Source organism: Miniopterus schreibersii (genome assembly GCF_964146895.1).
Source record: "Miniopterus schreibersii genome assembly, chromosome: 7".
In the NCBI taxonomy this organism is placed as follows: domain Eukaryota; kingdom Metazoa; phylum Chordata; class Mammalia; order Chiroptera; family Miniopteridae; genus Miniopterus; species Miniopterus schreibersii.
This window is the reverse complement of record NC_138108.1, coordinates 3,490,239-3,514,727: the sequence shown is the minus strand read 5'-3', so window position 1 is coordinate 3,514,727 and position 24,489 is coordinate 3,490,239. Positions and strand designations below refer to the sequence as shown.

Below are 24,489 nucleotides of genomic sequence, written 5' to 3'. Positions count from 1 at the left end.
GTTATGTTGTGCTTTTCAGGAACCTTTTCTACTTTAATTGCCATAAGACATCATCATAGGATTTTAAAGTCAACCTGACGAAACCGAAGGTCAGTCAGGACGTAAAACCCCCTTCGTTGGAATCCAGTTGGACTTCCTGGAGAGGGCTGCTAAGAAATGTTTGAGGCTTAGCAATAAAAATGAAAACACAGCTTTAGAAAGTAGCACACTGCCCTGCACTGCAAGCTAGTCGAAGACCTTATTTAATCAAGCATGGGGTGCCCGAGGGATGTGCAGCGTCTCACGAGTAGGTTTTCTACCCAGAATGCTCTTGACTTTGTATTTAGGACCCATTTTACCTTTCCCCAGCCCCCTGACCCCTGACGTGCATCCCGAGGTGGAAGAAACTGCCAGACAGGTCACATGGCAGCCAACGTCAAGACCGGCAAGTCTACACCAAGCCACGTTATCTTCAAGAAGGTCTCCCGGGACAAATCGGTAAGGGGCGCGGAGCGAGCGGCTTGGTGGAAATGCTTGTTTGCATGTGTGTTTGTCCAGGGAGCCTTTTCGAGAACAGATCTGATCAACACCAAGACCCTGTGAGGTCTCGGGAAGCTCTATGTCTATTTTCCGTCTCTGTCCGAGATGGACGATAAATGAGATATAAATGAATAAGCGAATTGCAGAAACACAACCTCTCTTCTATTGAAACAAGACTGTAGTCCTGAGACCTTTAATTTTCTCCTAATCTCTCAGTCCCCACTCCCCACCCCTAATCTTACTTGTTTTCTTAGCCAGACTGGAACCCACAACTTACCATTTCAAACACTCTTGTGGGTAACTGTGTCTGGCCCTTCGTCTATCGCCTCACCCCCCTGCCCGGGGAGAGCCCCAATTCTGCATCAGCACAACTCTACCTCCTGTGCACCCACCCGGGCCGCCTTGCCCTCAACCTCGCTGCGCCCTTCAGGGCCTCTGGGTGAGGAACGCGGACGGCTGCTCCCTTCCACCGCGCTGCCCTGTGGCTGCGTGGCCACCAATGTCCTGGCAAACTGCATCCTTGGCAGAGGTAACATCACCATTGGCTCCATCAGGGCCCCTTAGAGGGTCTGGATGTGCCCGTGAACTTCTTGGCAGGGGAGACTGGGGAAGGTCCACCCCAAAGCCTCCATGGATGGGGTCTCCTTGCTCCATTCGATAGCTTCTTAGGGGCCAACCATCTCAGTCAGCACCATCAATACAAGCTGCATGTGCAATGTTAAATTTTCTGTTAGCCATATTAAAAAAAGTGAGAAACAGGTGGGATTCATCTTAATATTCTCTTTTATTTAACCCAATATATTAAAAGAACTCATTTTAACATGACATGCAAACGGTATATTATTGGTAACATATTCTACCTTCACCTTCCGGTGCACGCTCTGCACTCGGAGCACCTGTCCAATTGGAATGGCCGTATTGCGAGGGTGCGGTCACCGCCTGTCACTAGTGGCTACCGGACTGCACAGTGTGGCTCTAGGTCATTCTTCTAGTTGACTTCTGAAGCCCATACAGGGCCCCCAAAAACCTCTCTGATCTTTAGGGTGTCACACAAGAGAGTCGGGCTTGGCACAGTCTCTCTCCCCTCTCCTCACTGAGGAGCTCCATCATTTTCATCTAGTGCCTTGATTCTTTGGGGTGACACGTTGGGCCCCCCTCAACCTTTTACTCTCCAAACTCTTTTCTAGCTTGTGTCTTTCCAGCTGCTCTGTCTTGACTGTGGGCTGGCTGCCCCAGCTCCAGGTGTCTCACCCCGCTTCCTTCTAGAAAGAGGAAGAGGCTGTTGCTTCCTGGGGTCTCTCTTTTTAAAAAAAATGTTTTTATTGACTTTTAGAGAGAGGAAGGGAGAGGAATAGAGAGAGAGAAACATCGATGAGACAGAAACATCATGGATCGCTGCCTCCTGCACGGCCCCTACTGGGGATCGAGCCCGCAACCCGGGCATGTGCCCTGACCTGGAATCAAACTGTGACCTCCTGGATGCTAGGTCGACGCTCAACCATTGAGCCATGCTGGCCGGGGTCTCTTTTTATGAGTGAGGAAATATTTTCCCAGCAGCCCTCCAGCGGAATTCTTGGTCAAAATGGGTCACATCCTCGCCTTATGCCAATCCTGAGCCAAAGAAATTGGATGATCAGAATTGGATCCGGCCAACCAAGAGTCATCCTCTGGGGCTGGCCTCCTCTTAGCACAGGACCATATCGGGGTGCCACAGCTGGTGACTTTCACCCAGGAAGAAGGGACACGTGGCTGTCGGGTGGGCAAGCAGCAGGTCGGCTCGAGTCTCCATTCAGTCCCACTTCTCTGCCTGCCCCTATCCTTTCCCTTCCCTTCCAGCTGCAGCAGAGGTTCCCATCTGAGGTTCAGCTACCCACACCCCGGGTCTCACAGTCCGCCCCCTCCTTAGGGTCCCCCACCATCAGCCTCCCTCCTGGGCTGTATCTGCAGCCTCCCCTCTCCACCAGGACTTTGCCTGAGCATCAAAACAAGTCCCGACCCCATGTGCCTTAAAAAATGCCACCACTAGCTGCCCTGGACGCTGTGCCCTTTCTAGCTCGCCTGCCTGCACGGCCAAAGCTCCAAGAGGAAAACTCTCACTCTGCCGTCTTCCCTCCCGCTCGCTCTCCAGTCCTGCCCCCTCCCAACCACCTCAGCTGCCTCGCTGCCCCCCCCCCGCATGTGACGGCAGTCTCAGTGTTTCCCTCTGTAAAACGGGGTTCATTCCCATCCCATAGAGCCGTTGCGAGGATTAAATGAAATACTAATGCAGCCGCAGTGCTTAGCTTGGTGCCTGGTACATGATAAACACTCCAGATGCTGTTTAATTGCAGGCCTCTCATCCAGTTCAAAATGCTTCACTGTCTTCCTAGATTCCTTAGGGTCAGGTCCCCTAAGACCCTTTGTGCCATCAGCCTGCATCCCGGTAGGGTGGCAGTTCACCTGCAGATGAGAGCATCCTCTTGGCTCTGGGCTTCGCAGACACTGAGTTGTTTTGCCCAGAAAGCACGCCCGCCATCCAGCCTCCGGCCGCCTGCCTGGGCACCTGGCTGCTGCTCTTCAGGTCCTTTAGCATCCATCACACAAAACACCTACGGCCTGGGGATTCGCTCAGGACATCTGATGGGAGGCAGTCGATCCAGGAGATGATTAATTTATTGCCAACAAAAATGACTTGGGGTGTTCATGGAAATAAGGCTATGAACTTATTCTAATTTCCAGGGGCACGCACTCAGCACTCACTGGTGCACTTAGCAAACGTTGAGGGAACTCCTGTGATGGAGCAGATATTGTCATAGGTCCTGTGACGGTGGAAAGAGAATTTGTACCATCACAGCACTCAGTTCTGTGCGTTAAAGGGGTGACGGTGGTGAACCGACCTGTGCGCTCCCACAGAGGGGGGCGGAGGACAGGGTGAGCGAGACCACGGTCATCTCCTTGCACCCAGCTCCACCCCCCTGTTCCTCAGAGACCCGGCTCAGGTTCACCTGTTCGGAAGCTCGCCTGGTAGGATTTCAGAGCCCCCTCCAGAACTCCTGGCTCTTTGCTCAGTCTACAAATTCTTTTAACAAGGAGGGGAAACCTTTCATTCACAGCCAGAAATGCAAGGCTTAACCTGCAAATGGGTGGGAGAAGCCTCATCTGCATAGGTGTCACTTTGCACTAAAGTATTATCAGTTAATTCAACTCATTTAACGGGCTGATGTCAGACCTGGGCTTTATGGGTAAAGGTGGAGAGAACAGGGTGCATCCCAAGGGGTGGGAAGGAGTCCTCGGAGCGGATTTACAAGGCGGAGGGCAGAGCTCGCCTGGCCTGCAGGCATCTGCACCCGCGGCCAGGCGGGGGAGGGGGGCCACGGGTGGCTGCAGACCCAGGTGGCTCCTCTCCTCAGGGCTCGTTAAAAGGTTTGGTTGTTGCTGATTTTTACCACGAATGCCTTAGGTCAGTGTTCTCGGCCATGTAGCATCCATACCTTTTCTTCCTCCAGGTGACCATCTACCTGGGGAAGAGGGACTACATAGACCATGTTGACCAAGTAGAGCCTGTGGGTAAGTTGAGTTTGGAGTAAAATTTTCACGCTGGTTTGCCTTTAAGTCGTCAGGCAACTGCTCGTTTTGTATTTATAAAAACCAGCTAGGCTAATAATCTAATCAAGGAAATGCAAATTCAAACATCAGTGAGGTGCTGATTGGGAACAATTTTAAAGAGTGCGGGTGAGACAAAGGACACATTTCTAGACTATATAAAGGACACTCAAAAATCAACAGTAAAAAAACAACCAAAAAAACCAATTAGAAAATAGATAAAAGACATGAGGAGGCATTTCATCAAAGAAGAAAGAACCAAGCGTCTCTCCACAGTGCACAAGGTCGAACAGTCGGTGGCGCCTCCTGCCGTGAAATCCTGCTCAGCAATACGAGGAAGGAATGGCCCACACGCAGGACAGCGTGGGGACCTCCAGGGCGTTACGCCGAGTGGAAAAAGCCGGTCTCCGAAGGCCATGTGCTGCACGATTCCATTTATATAACATTCCCGAGATGAGAAAATTATAGAAATGGGAAACTGACCAGTAGTTACCCGGGCCTGAGGGGTTCGGGGTGTGACTCTAGAGGAAGCGCCCGAGGAAGAGCAGTGCTGTCCCCAGGCTGCCGTGGTGGCCGCGCGACTCCACAGGGGAGGAAGGGACTTGGAACTGGACACACGCGGCACCAGGTCGGCTTCCAGTTTCGCTCTTGTACTATAATTACCTAGGACGTAGCCCCTGGGGGAAACTGCACGGCGGGGGCACAGGGACCTCTCTGTACTATCTTTGCCACTTCCTGTGATTCTATAATTATTTCAACCCAAATAGTTATTTAAGAAAAAAAAAAAAAAAAAGGCGTGTCCAAAGCGGGCATTTTTAGGCTCTGAGGATGAGAGCGCCTCTCAGCCAACCGTCTCTGGCAGGGGGTTGGCCGCGTGCTATCAAAGGCCAACCAGGTCCGCCGCGGGTCCCCGCGAAGGTTGTCTGTGGGGATGCTCGAGGCAATGTGGGTTAGAGTGGAGAAAACTGGGCACAGCCCAGGTGCCCCAGCAAGAGGCGGGCAGTTCAAAATTTATGCTGCATTCGTTCTTTGGAGCAATGTGTAGCCATGAAATGAGCACGCAGTGTGTGTGTGTGTGTGTGTGTGTAGATGTTTGCAGCACCACTGAGGAAGGAGAGTGGTTCACTGAATAGTATGTACAGTAGGATTTTCTTTTTTTTTTTTTAGTAAAAACATTCACATAAGTGCACAGACATCCAGAGAAAATTCTGTACCAATGTCTTGTCCATGGGTGTCTCTGGGGAGTGGGAATGTAGGTGACTGTTTTCTCTGCTTCAGTCTCCTGTAACGAGCACAGTTTGCAGGTGCGAGTCAAAGCTCTGCCCATAGGGAAGGCCTGCGGTCCCTTTCGTCTCCCCCGGCCTCACTGGTCCCTCTCTTTGCTGCAGATGGAGTTGTGCTGGTGGACCCCGAGCTTGTGAAGGGGAAGAGAGGTGAGGAGCTCCCGTCCTCGGGAACAGTGGCGTGGTCTGGGCCGGGGCCGGGAAGGGGCGGTGGTGTCGCAGGAGAGCCGGAGCCGCCAGGGCTCTGCACACAGTGCTGCCGTCCCCGGGACCATCCTCAGGACACGGGGCCTGCTCACGGCAGAGCTCACCGTCCCCACTTCTCAGATGAAAGTGAGGACCCGGGGAAGCCAGGTGACCGAGGGGGCAGGAGAAGTAAATGGTGCAGAGCGCGGAGCCCAGCTCTGTCGGCTCCGTCAACTGTGCATGTGTCCCCGGGCCACGAAGCCCTGTGCCAAGGCCACCGGCAGGAGAGCGCCATGGGGGGTTTATCCGAAGAGAACTGAGGCTGCTGGGGGCCGGGTTTGTCGCGCTGCTCTCTGCGTGGTTCAGACCCACGCGTCACAGCTCCCGCGGAGATTCTGGCAGCCGGCATGTGTGTGGCAGGTTAACTCGGTGCTAAGAACAGCTCGTGAAATAATTAGAGCAGATTCCAGTTACCCTTGTGATCATGTCCCAGACTCAGTTCCATTCGGAAGATGCCTTTTTTGAGTGGTCGCTCCTGGCAACCAAGAGGCATTGTTCCTGACCCTGGATGTGCCCAGGGGACTGTGTCGGATGTGGGGCCGTCAGCGTCGAGGGAGCCGGTGGAAATGGGGCTGAATATCGCCCCCTCCGCTGTCTCCTCCCCCCTCGCGGTGCCCTCGCCAGGGAAGAGCTCCTGCTCTGGGGGAAGGCACTGCCTGGCGCCGTGGTCCGTGCCGCTCAGTGGTGAGAGTGCTGGTCTGTGCACTGAAGGTCGCAGGTTCGATTCCCAGTCAAGAGCACACTCCTGGGTCGCAAGTTCATCCCGCCTCCTCGGTTCAGGCACAGGCAGGAGGCAACCAGTCAGTGTGTCTCTCTCACATCGATGCTGCTCTCTCTCTCTGTCTCTCCCCCTGCCTCCCTCGCTTCCACTCTATCTAAATATTAATGGAAAAAATATCCTTGAATGAATATTAACAAAAACAAAAAACAAACAAAACACCGCTGCCTGGTGAGGAGGCATAATATCAGTCGCCTCTGGACACCTCCCTCTTGCAGACACCAGACGGGGGCCAGGCAGGCAGTCGGTGCCTCTCATCCTTGGGACAGACGCAGGCAGAATCCTCAGCCAAGGACTCCCGGGGTGTGGGGCACCTCTCCTGTCTGCTTTCTGTTCTAGGTCAGTGTGTGGGCTTATTAACCTCACTGAGGACGGTGGTTAACGAGTGTAGGTTCCTGTAATTCTTTGGTCCACTGGGGGCACAGTTTGCATCTTTTTAATCACATTGAGTCTCAGGATGGTATTTAGAGGATCCCTGTTCCCGAGCAGTGTGGAAAGAAGGGTTCTTCCTGGGTTCGAGGGCGTCTCTCCATGTGATCCATAAGCCCCTCGGCGCCTCCCGCAGGCCCGCGTCCCCTCTGGCGCAGGCCTGCCTGCCCCCTGGCACTGTCTCCCTCCTCAGCTTCTTACCTTGCCCTCGGCTCCATCCAGACAGCCCCTCAGAACCCAAGCGACCTGCACAGTTTAAAAGTCTCCTGAGGCCACTGAGCTGGTGGGGCCAAGAGGAGGGGGCGGCGGGATGGAGGAAACAGTGCCGTCGGGGGGCAAAGTGACGGGCTCGTGGTAGGGGCCCCCTGTGCCCTAACATGCCCCGTAGAGTAATTAACACTCCCTGGGGTGTGTGGCCCAGCTGGGTGGCGTGGTTCTCAAGCCCCATCCCCGCCAGAAGCTGAAGGGTGGACGCCGAGACGGATGGTGTTGGGGGTCGCCCGTGCGCGCTCAGCCCACCCTTCTCTTGCCCGCCTCCCAGTGTATGTCTCCGTGACGTGCGCCTTCCGCTACGGCCAGGAGGACATAGACGTGATGGGCCTGAGCTTCCGCAGGGACCTGTACTTCTCTCGGCTCCAGGTGTTCCCTCCTGGGGGGGCTGCGAGCGCCCCCACAAAACTGCAGGAGAGCCTGATCAAGAAGCTGGGGGCCAACGCGTACCCCTTTGTGCTCACGGTGGGTGACCCCTTCCCGTGCACGCCCCTGCCCTGGTTCCTTCTCCCTGGGCACCTTGTCATGCGACCGGAGCAAAGGAAAGGGGGCGGAGCAGTGACTTCACATTTGTGGGTCTTCAAATTGCACCGTTGGAGGAAATTCTAGATTGCACGGGCTGTGATTGTCCTTTTTTAAGCCCTTGAAAATAGCCTGTCAGCCTTTGAAGACACTGTTTGAACCAACGGCTTAAAAACTTCCCTTCCTCCGACCACCTAATTACAAGCGCATGTTATTCCTCGACGTGCCAGGCTATAAAAAGAAAGAGGTGCCCCTCCGCTGGCCCCGAGGAATCCTAAGCAGAGGCGTTCCTTACGGCACAGATCTTGGTGACATAGAAGCCTAGTCTATAGCTCTGTGGGTCACGACAGAGCTCCTTTCATCTGTCGAGACCTCCCCTCCCCTGGGGCCAGCCTGCCTGTCCTCCGAGACTGGGCGTGAACTCTTTGCTAGCATGTCTTAAGATTGTATACTCTGCCCAGCCGGCGTGGCTCAGTGGCTGAGTGTTGACCCATGCACCAAGAGGTCAATGTTCGATTCCCGGTCAGGGCACATGCCCAGGTTGTGGGCTCGATCCCCGGTAGGGGGCGCGCAGGAGGCAGCCGATCAACGACTCTCTCATCATTGATGTTTCTCTCTCTCTCTCCCTCTCCCTCTCTCTCAAAAAAAAATCAATTAAAAATATATTTTAAAAAGAATTTTTTAAAATATATCTTTATTGATTTCAGAGAGAGGAATGGAGGGGGGGGAGAGAGAGAAAGAGAAACATCAATGATAAGAGAGTCACTGGGAATTGAGCCTGCAACCTGGGCATGTGCCCCAACTGGGAATCGAACCTCCATCTCCTGGATCCTAGGTCGATGCTCAACCGCTGAGCCACGCCCGGCCGGGCTAAAAAGAATTTTTTTAAAGAATTGAAGAAAAAAAAAGATTATATCCTCCTCCAAAGTCTCATGGTTCAGCCTAAAAAAAGGAAGGAAATTCTGATACATGCCAGGACATGGATGAACCTCAAAAACATTATGCAAAGTGAAAGAAACCAGACGCTAAAGAGCAAGTACCGTGTGATTCCACTCGCAGGAGGTCCCTAGAGTGGCCAGACCCACGGAGACGGAGGCAGAGCAGAGGCTGCCGGGGCCGGAGTGGGGGGCAGAGAGGAGCGAGCGTGTGATGGAGACAAGGCTTCGGCGTGGGGTGATGGGAAGGTTCTAGAGACGACGGTGGGGATTGTGCAGAGCAGTGTGAATGTACTTAATGCCACTAGGCCGCAGGCTTAGGATGGGAAGTTTTACGTTGTGTATATTTTATCACAACGCTCCTCCCGGTCCTTGTTTCTGGTTTTTGCCCGCTGCGCCTGCATCCCACGCGAAACCGCCTCTGACGGGATGACCTGTGCTTTCTCTCCAGTTTCCTGACTACTTGCCCTGTTCGGTGATGCTGCAGCCAGCTCCGCAGGACACGGGCAAGGTGGGTTCAAGGAGAAATGTCATGGACTCATTCCTTCCTTCAAAACCTTTCAAAAATGGCCTTTTATCAAAGAAAATTCAAACATACGTAGAGGGACAGTCTAATGAGCCTGTCACCTGTCTTCAGCAAGTAGTAACCAGGAGGGTCCCCGTGAACCAAATGGTAGAGTCCCTCCCCCTGTGGGTCTCACAGGTGGATGGAGAGGGACAGGCAAGAAGCAAAGAGCAAGCACCCACGGGGGCATCTGAGGAGGCCGGGCACTCTGGGGGGCAAGAGGCTTGAGGGGCAAAGACGGTCTGGGATGTGTAAGCACGGCCTGTCCAATAGGGTAAAAGACACCATTGCCTCCTAGGGGACAACCTTCCAGGCAGAGGGTTGCCGTGCATGGCATGTGCTGGAGCGGCAGGAACAGGGGCGAAAGGGTGGGAACAGGTCAGGCGGGCGTGGGAGGTGGCGCCAGGTCGGGCAGGGCCTGGGAGACCGCCGTGCGGACTTGGACATTTTCTGAGTGAGATGGGAGCCCTGGTAGGTTCTGACTTAGGTTTCCAAAGGATCTCTGGCCACTGGGCCAAGAGTGGGGTCAGGGTGGCCAAACCTGGGCTCTGTGAACCGACATGGGAACAAAGGGGCTGAGCGTGTGCAGGGAGGAGCGGCCACGGTGGGCCAGGGGCTCCAGGCAAGGACGGAGCACAGTGGGGACAGGAGGAGAGGGCGGAGGTTCGGGGACCCAGGAAGGTGCTGCCAAAGAGTCACTGGCATCTGGGATACGTGGGAGAGGAAGCGAGAAACATGCCAGGCAAGGGCCGAGAGTGGCACGTCCACACCCGGACTGTGGAGGGTGCAGTGACAGGCAGTGGGGGTCCAGGGCAATGCTCTGCCAGGACTCCCCGCCTCATCTGTGAAGTCAGTGCAGGGGACCGCCTGTGGCGGGTAAGACAAGCGGATCGGGGTGGAGCAGAAGGGAAAGGGAACCTCGGGCGCAGGTGAGAAGTCAAGTGTATGCTGTGGCCCAGGAGACAGACACGCACCTGCGAGACGCCCCCTATGAAGCCACCCTGAGCCGAGGCGCCTGAGATTCCCTTTCCCTCTGCGGCTCATGCAGGGAGCTCACCGGGCGGCGGGGGGCCAGAGGCGAGGGGCCACATAGCTAAGAATACGGGGGGGATAGTGGGTAATGATGTTTTAGTGGTGAACCCTGAAAAGAATGAGGCTGAGACCGAAAGAGAAGGTGCCAGGTAGCACTCCCAGGGATGTTCCGCGCCACCCCAGGGAGAGAGGCGCTGACCGCGGCCTTGTCCGCTCTCTGTCCCTGCAGTGCTGTGGGGTCGACTTCGAGGTCAAAGCATTCGCCACGGACAGCACGGACGAGGAAGGGGACAAAGTTCCCAAGAAGTGAGAGTGTAGCCGTGGGGCTGGGTGAGGGGCAGGGTGGGGGTGGTAAGAAACGGCCCCTCGATTTTTGTCTGTGGCAGAACCCTTCCCAGGGGGTCCACGAGTTGGGGATCATGGAGCCTCCCCAGCCCAGGGCAGTCAGGACCACCTCTACATAGGGGCAGGGGGCCAGTGTCTGATCATTTGGGGGAAGAACCAAAAGGGAATGGCGGGAGGTAGCAACCTCAAGGGCTCCTGTAAGCCCCTGAACGCCTCCAGATTCCTCCCCTCTTTGTTGTTTTTTTTTTTATTGTGGCAAAACATACATAACGTGAAGTTTGCCATTTTCACCATTTTCAAGTGTGTAAGTCGGGGGCATTAAGTACATTCACTGTGTTGTGCCACCGTAGCTACCCACAGAACGTCTCATCACCCCAAATAGAAACACTCCGCCCGTCGAGCAATACCTGGCGAACCTCCTGTCCTCCCAGGCCTGGCCTTCCGTTTCCTTCTTGTACCTGAACCGTTTCCAGCTGTGCCCCCGACGCTTTCTCACACTCACACACACCTGTCAGTGCCACAGTCATGAGTGGCAGCGACGGTGCACACATTGGAAGCAAGTCGTATAAAGCACACCACACGATTTCCCACGTCAGCGTCCTCCCAGCGGAGGCGGAGTCACCCTGGGAGAGCTGATGGGCCCCACACTGCCCGGCAGGTGAAATCACAGAGAAAGGCCTAGAAACCAGATCCTCGGGCCCCTCCTCCAGACCAGTGACCAGCCCTCTTTGGGTTCAGCTGGTGTTTGTTGGGTCCCAGTGTGCGTACAGGAGAGAGCCCTGGGGGCCGGGAGAGAGCCCTGGGGACCGTCTGAAGAGCCCAGGCACTGACTGCAGGACTGTCTGTGACTCCCGTCCACAGGAGCTCTGTGCGGTTACTGATCCGGAAGGTACAGCACGCGCCGTCCAAGATGGGCCCCCAGCCCCGGGCTGAGGCCGCCTGGCAGTTCTTCATGTCGGACAAGCCCCTGCACCTCGCAGTCTCACTGAGCAAAGAGGTAACCCACAGGCGTGGCTGTGTCCCGCTGGGAGCAGGTCTGCGGGACAGGCTCCGCCCCAGGGCCCTGCTGCTGTGGATGTGTTTCTAGGGCCAGTTTAAGCACCAACATTTGAGAGCAACGGGCTCTTTTTCCACCACTTGGAGCTAGTAAAGGTGACCACTAGAATAGGGCCACACCGAGTGGCGCTCCACTCGTCGTGAGTCCTGACCAACTGGCAGTGGGGGGGATTTCACATACCCCGACCCCAGGCTGTCTTTGCCCCCTCTCTGCCCCATGGGTCTCATTTACTAGTGTGGCTCCAATGAGTGTGGTGTTGCAAACTGTTGACTTCCTTGGAAAATTCAAGTTTCACTGTAACCACGAGGGGGTGGCCGTGACATAAGTTAATGCCTTCTGTGGGGTGTGTCACAGCAGAAAAAGGTGAAGAGCCACTGGCTGAGGCTGTCTCTGGCCCCTCTGGCCACCTAGAGTCACCCACGCGTGTTGGGAAGAGCTAAACACTGTGCACATGGGTGCATGCCTGTGTGTGTGTGCGTGCATGTGCATGCCTGTGTGTGCACACATGTGAGGGTGCGCCCACCTGGACCCAGGTTACACGGCACCGCCACTGAGGAGAGCTCTACCCCTGGCTTCCCCACCTATTTCATCCCATTTTACACGTTCTGCCCCAAATAACCTTATGGTTCCCCCCAAGACCCGGGCTAACTCTGCGGTGACGCTCAAGACTTGGGCATTCTGGGCAGGGGCACCCTTGCTCTGCTCCCAGTTAGTCACCATTTCCTTCCCTGCACCCCACGGACGGGCAGAGCTGTCACTTTATCTTTGAAAGTACAGGGATCCAGCCAATTTTATTTTAGTCAAAGGATCGAGGTGAATTTAGAAAGCCACGAGGTTAAAGATACCACCACTCTGTTCCCCTGTTCTGGTTTATCTGCTGACTTTTTCAGATCTACTTCCACGGGGAGCCCATTCCTGTGACCGTGACTGTGACCAACGACACAGAGAAGACCGTGAAAAAGATTAAAGTGTTAGGTAGGGCCTTCTGCTCAGAGCCGGGGGGCGGGGTCCTCTAGAAAGACTTTGTTCCTCTTTCCTGAGGGTCTCTCCTCTGGGCAGATAGGGCCTCCCTGGGTCCTTGGAACCACCTGTTTGTCTGTCATCACGGATGGCAGGACCTCAGGGAAACGAAAGCCCCCCGATGTCATCCCAGCTTAGGGCTGCCTTTGGTCTGGGGACAACATCCTGACAGGTGATCTTCCTGGAGGGGCCCCGGGCCAGGTCTCGGGGCAGCTGGGACAGGGTTTTCCTCCTGGGGTCAGGGATGAGCCGTGCTGACAGATCAGCACAGCGTGGTGGGAAGCACTGGCCCGGGAGCACTGCGCTTCCCGTGATACAATCCCCCGGGCATCCACGGCAGGGGTCCTGGTCTACCTCCCGGGTCGTGTGAGGGGCTAGGGATGGGTCCCACGTGGACGTGCTTTATAAATGGTGAAGCACTACGGTCGCTAGTCCTACTGAATCCCCCAAGGTGATGGCCGAGCCCCGCCAAACACCGAGGTAGAGGTGCCTCCTGCTGGCTGTTCCCACATTTCCTCAGCTCAAAGGCGTCAGCGTGCAGGGGATGGTCTTATATCATGGCCTTATATGGGCTACATGAAAGACACCACAGAATGACCTTGGAGGGGCACCTGCAAGTTCACTTCTAGCTCAAACGTTTGATGACCAAGACAACGGTAGTCTTAGTGTGTGAGGATGACCAGCCGTCTCAGGTTGCCCAGGACTTTCAGGGCTAAAATGGGGCTAGTCCCAGGCAGATGGGGGTGGCTGGTCACCCTAAGTGTCATAGGTAAGGTTCAGGAGTTCTGATACATGCATACTAAAGAATTCTAGGTTTTTGCTGATGCTACTATGAATACTTAATTTACGGCTTTGTTTTATGTTGGTTTAGTTTATATGCCTTTAAGTTCTTATAGGACCTGGTTTATTTATTTAGCATGAGTATAAATTGTTCAATACAAAATAACAGGGTTGCAAATGTATCACTGGATACTTTGATTTAAAATTATTTCTCAAAGTTTTAGGAATCCTAACATCAACGCTGTTAATTTTCCAAAGAAGCTGCTGAAATTTCTGAAGCAGGTTGTTAATCGCTTTCTAGAGGCTGGTCTCTGTGCTGAGTGCTTCAAAGAAGTGGCTTCTATTAATCCTCAAATTCTATTTTAATGGAGATTGAAAATCATCATTTAAATCATCGTCACACCCATAGGAGTTAGATGCAGTTATCACTCCCATTTTGCTGATGGGCAAATTGAAGCTCAGGGGAGCTAAGTAACTCGCAGCTGACAGCTGAGCTGGGATTTGAGCTCAAGTAGTCCGGCTCCAGAGCCCACCTTCCTGTCCACCACGAGCGTCCACGAGCCCATGCTGTGCCACCTCCAGGTGGTTTCTGGCTTGGACACTTGGTCAGAGATGCTCATTCAGTGTGACAGAGAATGCTGCGAGGGGGCGGGTTTGGAGGAGGCGAGCAGTGGTGAGTCTGGGAGGCTGGAAGATTGTGTGCCTTGGGAGGACACCCAGGGATATTCCAGGGGCTCTGCAGAGAGGAGGCGCCTCCCAGCAGGTGCAGTTTTAGGGGACGGGCTCATGGGTAGGAGATGTCACAGAGCAGGGTATTGGTGAACAGGAGTGGCCTCAGAAATCTCAGCCTTTAAGCCTGGAGCCAAGAAAGCCAGGCCCGAGACACCTTAGAGAGGGAGACCAACCGCGTCCCCAGAAGGCCGGGTGCCACCAGGCACCTGTGAGGAGGAGCCACATGGCTCGCCCACCGCTGTGCTCTCTCTGCAGTGGAACAAGTGGCCAATGTGGTTCTCTACTCAAGCGACTATTACGTCAAGCCGGTGGCCCAGGAGGAAGCGCAGTGAGTAACTCTTGGGTTTCTGTTTCCTGCGCGGCCCAGGCGCCTTTGTCAAGTTCCCCTTTTGTTCATCCTGATGAGGGAAGGGAGGGCTCAGCCAGCACCAGCTCTTCACTTCCTTCCCCTTTTCTCACCTCAAGGGCTGCAAAGAAGGTCAGTATCTCCATCCGTTCCCACTCCCAAGAGTCCTGAGCGGTCCGTCAAGCTGAGACGTGATGGAGAGGGAAGTGATAGAAGTGTCGCGGTGGGACAGCCGGACCTTCTGCGTACCCTTGGAATACATTGCTAGGGACCTGATACTCCCCCTAGCCCCCAGATGATCTGTCAGCCCAGGGAGGGTCTTCTGTCTTTTGATAGTCTCCTCAATTTGAAAATCTCATAAATGACACCTGGGTCAGCAGGCTGCGTCAATTCTCAGCCCGCTGTCGCAAACAGCTTTTCTCCCTTTATTGGAATCAAAACCAAGAGCCCTGAGATGGCCTCTTCTCGGTGGAGGGAGAGCCCTGCCCATTTTTGCTTTGTGCTAGGCAGGCAAAGTCATTAAACACACTGGTGTCTGGGGGTTAGCCCCTTGTACCCCCGGAGAGGATCTCTTGGGAAGGTCTTTGTCTAGCTGGCATGTTCTAAGTACCGATGTATAAAAAAAAAAATTTACCATGGTTAGAGGAAGGGGGCAGTGAGGGAAGACAAACTGATTCGCCAAGATAACATTACCCAGTATTTAAAAGGTAACTTTGGGATAAACTATTATGCAAAGCGGATCCAGAGATAGGCAGGAAAGAAGCATAACTCACCAGCCAAGCCTCGGGCCTCCTTAGGGAGAATCCTTGCACACTGTGTCCTAGTGGTCCTCATGGCTCACCTTCTGACATGTGCTCAACAATGACGAAGGAGAGAGTAGTTCTTGGCTGAGTTTCCCCTAATATACCCCATCATCTGGTTCTCTTTCCGGCTCTCGGGAACACTTTAGACCAAATGAATCCCAGAAACTAGGAACCAATCTAGGGTCCCCGCCAACCCCCCGCCCCGCGGTGGCACAGAGACTGAAACCTAGGCCGAAATGCTAGCGGGTCTCAGACCGCAAGCCACTCGGAAGGCTGCCGAGCATGGCCACCATCCTTGAACCCTGGGGCTCCTGGGCTCTGGGGGGGGGCTCCGTCATTCCAGGTCAGACTGACTCCTGAGCTGCTGCCCACCATCCGACCCCAGGTCCTGAAGGTCCTGGGAAGCGGCCTTGATGGCTGCAGGAAAAGCCACCCCCCCTTCCCGTTATGGTCCTCTTAGGATATCATTTCTGCTTTTGTCACTCTGTGGCCCAAACCAAGCTCGTTAGGAGAGGTTCCCGCAGGACCCAGATGGGGGAGTGTGGGCCATCCCGTGCTCCCGCCTGGGCAGGAGATTCTGTAATGAGCCTGCCCAGGAGCTTGCTGTCCACAGCAGGCCGGAGAAGCCACAGCCGCTTGAAACTCCACAGGGGGCTCACATAGGGAAGCCCTTTGAGGGTGGTGGTTCAGAGGCCCAGTACCCCACTGCGGGCGCACGCCGACCCCCCCTTTCAGAGACAGCTTTCAGTGACAGGCGACTCCCAGCCTGAGCTTGTTGTTGGCACTGGCCAGATGGTCCTGCAGCCAACTGCGTGGTTCATAGTCTCAGGAGGAGACCAGTGTGGTCCCTACTCTTGGGCCAGTCGATCTCATTGAACCTCACAGAACATTCTAGAAACGCAGCAATTAGAGCAGATGGAGGAACTCATGTTGCAATGTTGCTGGCAGCCCATTTTGAGGTGTCAGGGATGCGCTTCTGCTTCTTGTCGGGCAAACACCCAGGCGCCTGGACTCTCTTTCCGATGAGCCGCAGGGAACCTGGACCTTGAACATGCTTGCCAGCAGACAGGGGTTTGTGGGGTCGGTGGTGGCTTTATGGCCATGAGAGCAATTGGCCAGATCTCTCCGATTTTCCTCCTGCAGAGAAAGAGTGCCTCCAAACAGCTCTCTGACCACGACGCTGACGCTGGTGCCCCTGCTGGCCAACAACCGGGAGCGGCGGGGCATCGCGCTGGACGGGAAAATCAAGCACGAGGACACGAACCTGGCCTCCAGCACCATGTGAGTCCTCGGAGGAGCCCGAGGCTCAGTGCAGGGTGGCACTGGTCCGCTCCCCCTTCTCGTCTCACCCCCGGGGCTCACAGGCAGGGACCCCACTCCCACCCCTGGTGCGACGTGGCGGGTAAAGCTGTGGGCCCTGGAGACAGCCGCAGGCCAGACCCCAGCGCCCACGCTTACGCCTGGGCCACCTGGGCAAATTCCTCGAGCTGTCTGAGAAGCTCTGCTTTCCCGTCTGTAAAGTGAGGGGCCAACAGTTCCTTCTCATAGAGAGGTTATGAGGATCATGAAGACGATCCATGTCAAATAAAATAAAATGCCCTGCCCGGTGCCTGTCAGGTGGCAGGAACGCAGTGACATTAGTGGAACCTGGAATGAAGTTTCCACTGAGGCCGGTTAGACTGCACTGTCTTGGGGGCACGTGAGGTGGCCTCACACACCACGTTCATTCACTTCAGTGTGGTCTGGGTGCCGGGGACGGAGCCGGAGCACAAAGGAAAGAGTCCCATGCTGCCCGGCAGGTGTCCAGGAGGCTTCCCAGAGGAGGTTCAACCTCAACTTGAGGTCCTGGGGGGCGGAGGGGGCCGAGGGCATTCAGGAGCAGGTCTGTATTTGGCAAGGCTGGCACATGGGGGACACCGGGACACAATGAGGTATGAGCTGGCAAAGGCAGACCGATGCCAGCGCACAGACTGCCTGCCCGGCCGCGCTTGGGCTTGACGCTGGAGGGTCTGTCTGTCTGCAGAGCGGCCGAGAGCTCAGAGAAGGAACTTGGCACGAGGAAAGTTAAGTTACTGAGATAATCCAGGCAGGAGAAGCCTGTGGGGGACACGGTGGCCAGCCAGGGGTGGCAGGTGGGATGGTGGCAGGAGCCGAAGACGGCAGGGTTTCTGGCTGATGAGCTTCAAGAGGCAGAGTGGGGGGAACCGGGAAGCGCACCCTGTCCCTGAACGTCCAGAGGGAAACGCCAGGCTACAGGCGGGAGAGGAATCCCCCGCCCCGCGTATGGGAGGTTCTAGGACTCTGACAGCTTGGTGGAGTTCACCAGTCCCTGAGAAGACGCCCCGCGGTGGCCTGCCCGCGTGGAGACGAGGGGCTGCTGTCCGCTGCCGGCCGGCGTTCACCTGCTTCTCCCTTCCGTCCGTGCAGCATCAAGGAGGGCATAGACCGGGCCGTCCTGGGCATCCTGGTGTCTTACCAGATCAAGGTGAAGCTCACAGTGTCGGGGTGAGTGTCCGCGCCCCACCGCTCTGTCTGCCCTGGGGCCGAATTGTCTTTTTCCCGAATGACGGGGAGACAGAAAGCACGAGAAGGGCCACAAATGCTACTGACTGCTGAGCGGAGTTTTGGAGAGAACTGGTCTAGTTTCCTAATTCTGTCCGATAGAGCAGCATGTGGGAAAAGGCAGGGACGCAGATGACAGAATCCGTGCACTGTGGGCGCCACGCGAGGAGCAGGCGCGCCCGTGCCCAGGCGCTGGAGGCTGAGGCCGCTGTGCGGTGCTGAGCCTCAGGAGGGAGTGGTGGCTACCGGGGGAACGCTCATGGACCTCAGGGAGGCCCCATCCACAGGGAGAGACCTTTCCTCCCCTCCCAAGCCGAACCACAGGACTTGGGAGTTTCCTTCTCACACAACGGCACAGACATCTCAGAGTTCTGAGGAAATGGTTCTATATTTTTTAATGAAATGAATTTCATCCATTTTTAAAACCTCATCAGAAGGGAAACACTTGAGCCCTGGCTGGTGCGGCTCAGTGGTTGAGAATCATCCCAGGCACCTGGTTCGATTCTGGGTCAGGGCACATGCCTGGGTTGTGGCTTAGTCCCCAGTCGGGGGTGTGCAGGAGGCAGCCGATTGATGTTTCTCTCTCCCTCTCCCTTCTTTCTCTAAAATTAATTTAAAAAACATATTTTTTGCCCGGCTGGGCGTGGCTCAGTGGTTGAGCGTCAACCTAGGATCCAGGCGATCAGGGTTTGATTCCCGGTCAAGGCACATGCCTGAGTTGCGGGCTTGATCCCCAGTACAGGGCATGCAGGAGGCAGCCGATCAATGACTCTCTCATCATTGATGTTTCTATCTCTCTCTCTCCCTCTCCTTTCCTCTCTCTGAAATCAATAAAGATATGTTTAAAAAGTAAATAAATAAATAAAAAACATATCTTTTTTAAAAAGAGGAAAACTTCAATTCTCATTTTCCTCTTCAAATTCCATCACCAAGGGCTCTGGCCTCTGACCTGGATGAGCCTTGGGTAGTTCAACCATCACAGGCGAGTACAGGCCAGATTCTGTGATTCCAAGTAGATAAAGCGTTGCTCAAATCTTGGTTGGGGTGACAAAGTAGAACATGGGTTGATTTTGCGAATTTTGTGTTTTTTCAACGGGTGCAGTGCTTTCTTTCGTTTTCTCGAGGATGACGTAAGGCAGCGTAGTTTCTCTTGGCCGCCAGGAAAAGTGAGCACCAGGTCTTTCTCAGCGACCTTCGTGGCCAGGAGAGGGATTCTGGTCGGTGGACTACTCTCGATAGTAGGGCTTGAACCTCAGGGCCTCCTCCTTTGAACTAATCCGCTTGGGAAAGACATGCAGTCACAGTAGAGAAAAGCAGTGGGGTTGAATATTAAGGGACATGAAGATCCTGAAAGTTGTGGGTGAGGGGCAGGACCGGGGCTGAGTAACGGGAGGTAAGGCCACACTACCACTGTGGGCAGTCACCACAGCTGTCCGCTTTTGTTTCCTAGCTTTCTGGGAGAGTTCACCTCCAGGTAAGCCTCGTCGCCTTCCTTCTCCGCTAGATCCCCAGGATATCGAAGGAACAAACCTGGGGTTCACAACAGTAACAGACTCTGGCCGGTGCGGCTCAGTGGTAGAGCGTCGGCCCGCACGCGGAAGGGTCACGGGTCCAATTCCCGGTCAAGGGCATATACCTGGGTTTTGATCCCCAGCCCCGGCCCTGGTGTGTGTGGGGGGGCAACCAACTGATGTTTCTCTCTCTCTCTCCCCCCCTCCTTCCATCCCACTCTCTCTAAAACTCAACAGAAAAAATACCCTCGGGTGAAGATTAAAAAAAAACCCACAACAGTCACAGCGAAACCTGGTTTCCTGGCAGCTGTGCTCAGAGCCATTATGAAATGATGCCCTCTCGCTTTTGGGCGCATCATGCAAACCTTGGCCAAGAGGTGTGAGGCTGGAGATGTTTCTTTGAGGCCACAGCTGGGCCTACATCTGGGCAAGGACACACACACACACACACACACACTCAGGAACCCCGACACTCCATTTAGCTGCCTTTGTGTGCATGTGTTTAGTAAAATACACATAACATGAAGTTTACCGTTTTAACCACCTGTAAGTGTACTCTTCAGTAGCCTCAGGTGTACTTACAGCGTCGTGTGATTGTCACCACCATTGAGCTCCTGTGCATTTTCACCCCAAGAGAAAACCCTGTGCCCAGTAAGCACCCTCTCCCACTTGCCCCTCTCCCTGGTCCCAGGCAACCCCTAACCTGCTTTCGATTTCTATAGGTTTGCCTATTCTGGACATTTCCTGTACGTGGAATTAGACAGTATTTGTCCCTTAGCACCTGGCCTCTTTTGCCCAGCGTCCTGTTTCCAAGGTGCATCCACATTGCAGCGTGTGTCGGCGCTTCACCCCTTTTCATGGCCGAGTAATATTCCATTGTACGGACAGACCCCATTTTCTTTGTCCTTTCGCCTGCTGGTGGACATTGGGTTGCTCCTGCCTTTTGGCCATGGCGAATGGTGACAGCGGCCTTTTCCCCATGGGCAGAGGCCACAGGCGAGACACACTGAGGCAGGCGCTGAGCTTACATGCTCCGCCACCCCGGCTCTTACCGCCTCCTTCCCTCACAGCGAGCAGGGCGCGCCTCTGCTTTTAGACCCCCCCGTACGTCTGGACTGGGTCTGATGACAACGGCCTCGTAAACATGTGACCAAAGGGGTAACCGTGGAGGGGGGTAGTGGGTCCTGGGTGCAGCAAGGAGTAACACACACACACTTTCCATTCTCCCTTTGTCCAGAGTCCCTTCTGCTTTCCTTTCTGACTCCTTTCCCTTCTGTCTTTTTGTATAAACTCCAATCCGCCCCAAAGCCCTCTAGCTTCTGGAATTTGGCGGACTCTCTTCATTTCTGTTCTGTGTTTCTGGTCCCCAACACACCAGTCTTACATAGACTTAACACATACGAATTGTGTACATGTTTGCAAAGGATGTTTTTCAAAACTGTCCTCTCCCCACCTGTCCTCCACCACAACATCATGTCACTGAAACTAATAACTGGGAGGAAAGGAACCTAGAAATCCAAGCCGCCTTGGCTGTGCACACGTGAAGTTTCTGGACCACCTGCCAGGGGACACATTTAAGTCCTACTTGACCTCCGTGGCCGGTATGGCTCAGTGTTTAGAAGGTCGGCCCGTGGACTGAAGGGTCCTGGGTTCAGTTCCAGCCAAGGGCACGTACCTCGGTTGCAGGCTCGATCCCCGGCCCCTGTCAGGGTGCATGCAGGAGGCAACCAGTCGATGTGTCTCTCTCACATCGATGTCGCTCTCTCCCCCTTCCACTCTCTCTGAAAAGCAATGGAAAACATATCCTCGGGTGAGGGTTCAAAAAAATTAATTAAAATAATAAAAATTGAAAAATAAAAGCCCTACTGACCACTTCCGGACGGCTGGCTTGCTTTGTTCTGAATCTCACCGGATCCTGTGCGTGTTCTCACCAGTCTGCGTTCTTCTCTCTTGCAGTGAAGTGGCCACCGAGGTGCCGTTTCGCCTGATGCACCCGCAGCCCGAGGACCCAGGTCAGTCCCAAGTTCCCTGGCCGTCCCTATCACTCACCGCTTGCAGGCCGATGAGAAGTCACTGCTAGTCTTTCCCGACCACACGTGCGAGCAGGGCTGTGGCCAGGTCACTCTCTGCCTGGGCCGCTGCGAAGGGGAGCTCACCGCTCAGTCCTGAGCCCGGCGCGGGGAGGCCGGAGCGGCCCTGGGCTCGGCCCCGGGGCTGGGGGGCATCTGGTTAGGCTTGATCAGGAAGGACTCAAAAGCAGAGGCTCTCCTGTGAACACACCTGGATTTAGGTTTAAAGGAAATGGAGGCGAAAACTAAATTTGAGAGCCGAGGGTTTCGCGTGTCATTGGGAAACGTTAGCAGGCCTCTAGAAGGCGAGTACCCTTGACAGTGGAGACTGTGATGAGAGGACAGAGGGTGCCAGGATCGAGAGGCAGGCTGCGGTCATGACCCTGCGGTGCCTTCGGGTTGTAACCCTGTTGGCTCTTGTTCAAAGTAAATGAAGCCATGCCTACGTGATTCTGAACGTTCTAAAAACCGTCGGCCTGTACCCTAAATGGCGACTTGTATGGTACGTGAATTAGATCCCGAAAGAGCTCTCTTATATAAGATTAATAAGCAGCAAAAACAATACAGGTGCCCCCTGGGAGATCCTGAGAAAAATTCCTCCTGAGTGTCAAGCAGCCTCGTAGTCAGGACAGACGATGGGCCTGTCCGGAAGGGAACTGTCACCGTTAGAGCAGCAGGATTATTTTACGTGAGAGTGGTGTAAATAAGCAGGGTTTCTTTTTTTCTCACATTTTATATCTAGCTTTTCTCTGTGGATAACAAAATGGCATCTAAACGGTAGAAGGGGCCCCCAGATTCATTTGGGTTTGTCTCCAAAATATTTTGTCTCCAAGCATCTTTTCCAAATAGTTTGGATTCAGATGCTCAGTGTGCTTTGCCAAAACCTTCCCCCGGGGGGAAAATACAGTCTAGCCATGTTTATTTTATCCGCTTAGGCTTGTGTCATTAAAATACTATTTTGAACTACGTGAGATTGAGATGCATTCTGGTCTCTTTCAAGGACGTTTTCAAAGGCTATTTTAAAACTGTGGCCCGAGGAGATGTCACCGTTCATGTGAAATCGTTTTCTGCAGCCGTGGACGGACTTTACGGCTGAGCTGGGGGGAGGTGGTGTCGCTCCTTTTCTGGGTCTGACATTTCCATGTTCTAGTCATTCTGGCCCTTACATCGAACATATCACACATCCGGACTCAAAGATGATTTTTTTTTTTTTAATGTGTTTTTATTGGTTTTTAAAGAGAGAGGAAGGAAGGAGGAGAAGGGAGAGAGAGATAGAAACATCGATCAGCTGCCTCCTGCACATCCCCTATTGGGGATTGATCCAGAAACCTGGGCATGCACCTTGACCGGGAATCAAACTGGAGACCTCCTGGTGCCTGGGACCACACCCAACCACTGAGCCGCACCAGCTGGGCAACAATGATCTTCTGTGCTGTGAGATTTCAAGGAGAAAGGACACGTCACCCCATGGCCTTGAATTTCTGATTTCCAGGCATTTGTGAGTCACCCAGTTTTTTTTGTAGATGGGTGCTCACGTCTTACCTGCCCAGGTCCTGGCTCCCTGGCCTGGAAGACAGACTCCAAGCAGAGGAAGCATTAAGTTGTGGCTGAGGAACTCTGCCAGGGCCAGGGGCCAAGTAATTTGCGTGTAGTAAGTGCTGTCGAAACGCTACCAGGCTTTTATTGTCCCCTGTCAAGAGCATCCACAGGGAACGCAGGGTGTTGATTGGATTCTCTTGGGGGCTGGTGGTCCCACTTAGCGTCATGCTCAGCGCCGTGGGGGTCCAGGACGCGGCTGGCGCGGGACATGTTTTGATGAGTCAGCCTTTCCGTAGGCGGCCTGTGGTTAGCAGCCCACACAGACACTTCCCCGCAGGGCTGGCCTCCAGGTGGGCACCGGAGACAAGGGCAGTGGCCCGCCCTCGGCACGGGGCTCCGGGGAAACATCTGGAGTTGGTTAGCATCCTTCCCTCTTCCTGGCTCACCACTGAGGGTTACCCCAGCACTTAGCTAAAAAAGAACAAAAGCCCCCACCCAAATCAATAACAATTAACCGAGGCTGCAAAACATACATGAGAATTAACTCAACAAAATAAAGATTGATGTGTCAACAGAGAAATGGAACCCTGAGGGGCCAGAGGGGGATCTCAAGCTTCAGTGTCCACCCCAACTGCTGGGGGTGCTGAGTGAGCCTGATTCCCAGGACTCACCCCTCGAGAGCTGGACCAGGAAGGTTTGAGGGGGCCAGCCTGGGTCCTGACAGCGCCTGGGGACCCTGGTCTAGACTGGGTCCCGTGGACAGGTAGGGAGTAGGAAGAGATGCTTTGAGAGAGGAGTGCGACATCAGAGGGGGTGAGGCTGACCAGGGACAAGGTCCTGGGGGTGATGTTGTGACTGGGTCCCCTTGAGCAGGTGAGGGTTGTGGCACTTTATAAAGGAAGCGATGGTTAAAAATGCAGGGACGAAGGCTCTCCGAGTGGGAAAAGGCAAGGAAGCAGGAATTACGTGCCGTTTTCATGAAACGCACGCATTTAGGCCTTACCTGTAAATCGCTAGGTGCAGCCAGTATACAGAATTCATGCTAATCTCTCTTTCTCTTTCATTCCATGCCACAGCTATGGCAAAGGAAAGGTGAGCCACTGCCCTGTGTTGCCCTGTGTTCTGTGACTTTCTCATCTGGCACAACCCCCCTTTTGGGGTCATTTTGTACACACCCCATGCTCTCGGCACGGATTTGGACCCTGGTTTTCCTTTGTTCCCTAGTACTAAGGCACACGCGTGCTCACAGGCACACTCCCATGTGCATGCACACACAGATATACTGGGCTTGTGGTCTGCCCTGTGGGTTCCGTCCCTCTCTCGCTTGTTAAAGAGATTTCCCACCCGCCCTGAGAGGGCGTGCTCCCGTGTTCCATCACCCAGGAAACTCCATCGGTTCCTTTGTTGCCAAAGGAAGGGCGCGCCGTGATCAAAATGTTCTTTGTTTAATTTTAGTTTTCAGGATGAAAATTTGGTTTTTGAGGATTTTGCTCGCCAAAATCTGAAAGACTCAGGAGACCCCGAGGAAGGGAAGAAAGACCAGGAGGCGGCCGCGGATGAGTGA

The 24,489-nt window shown here is 54.4% G+C and overlaps 1 protein-coding gene across 1 annotated transcript; it reads left to right on the top strand.

Annotated features, from left to right (window-relative positions):
- Positions 1-402: 402 nt before the first annotated feature.
- SAG (S-antigen visual arrestin) lies at positions 403-24,489 on the top strand (the record flags this gene model as incomplete). Its single annotated transcript, XM_081142844.1, has 15 exons — positions 403-477; positions 4,005-4,065; positions 5,490-5,534; positions 7,379-7,572; positions 9,016-9,075; positions 10,391-10,467; positions 11,368-11,503; positions 12,454-12,538; positions 14,351-14,423; positions 16,388-16,525; positions 17,672-17,749; positions 19,257-19,280; positions 21,274-21,329; positions 24,002-24,017; positions 24,381-24,489. 15 exons carry the CDS (start codon positions 403-405, stop codon positions 24,487-24,489), a joined length of 1,227 nt encoding a protein of 408 aa, XP_080998970.1.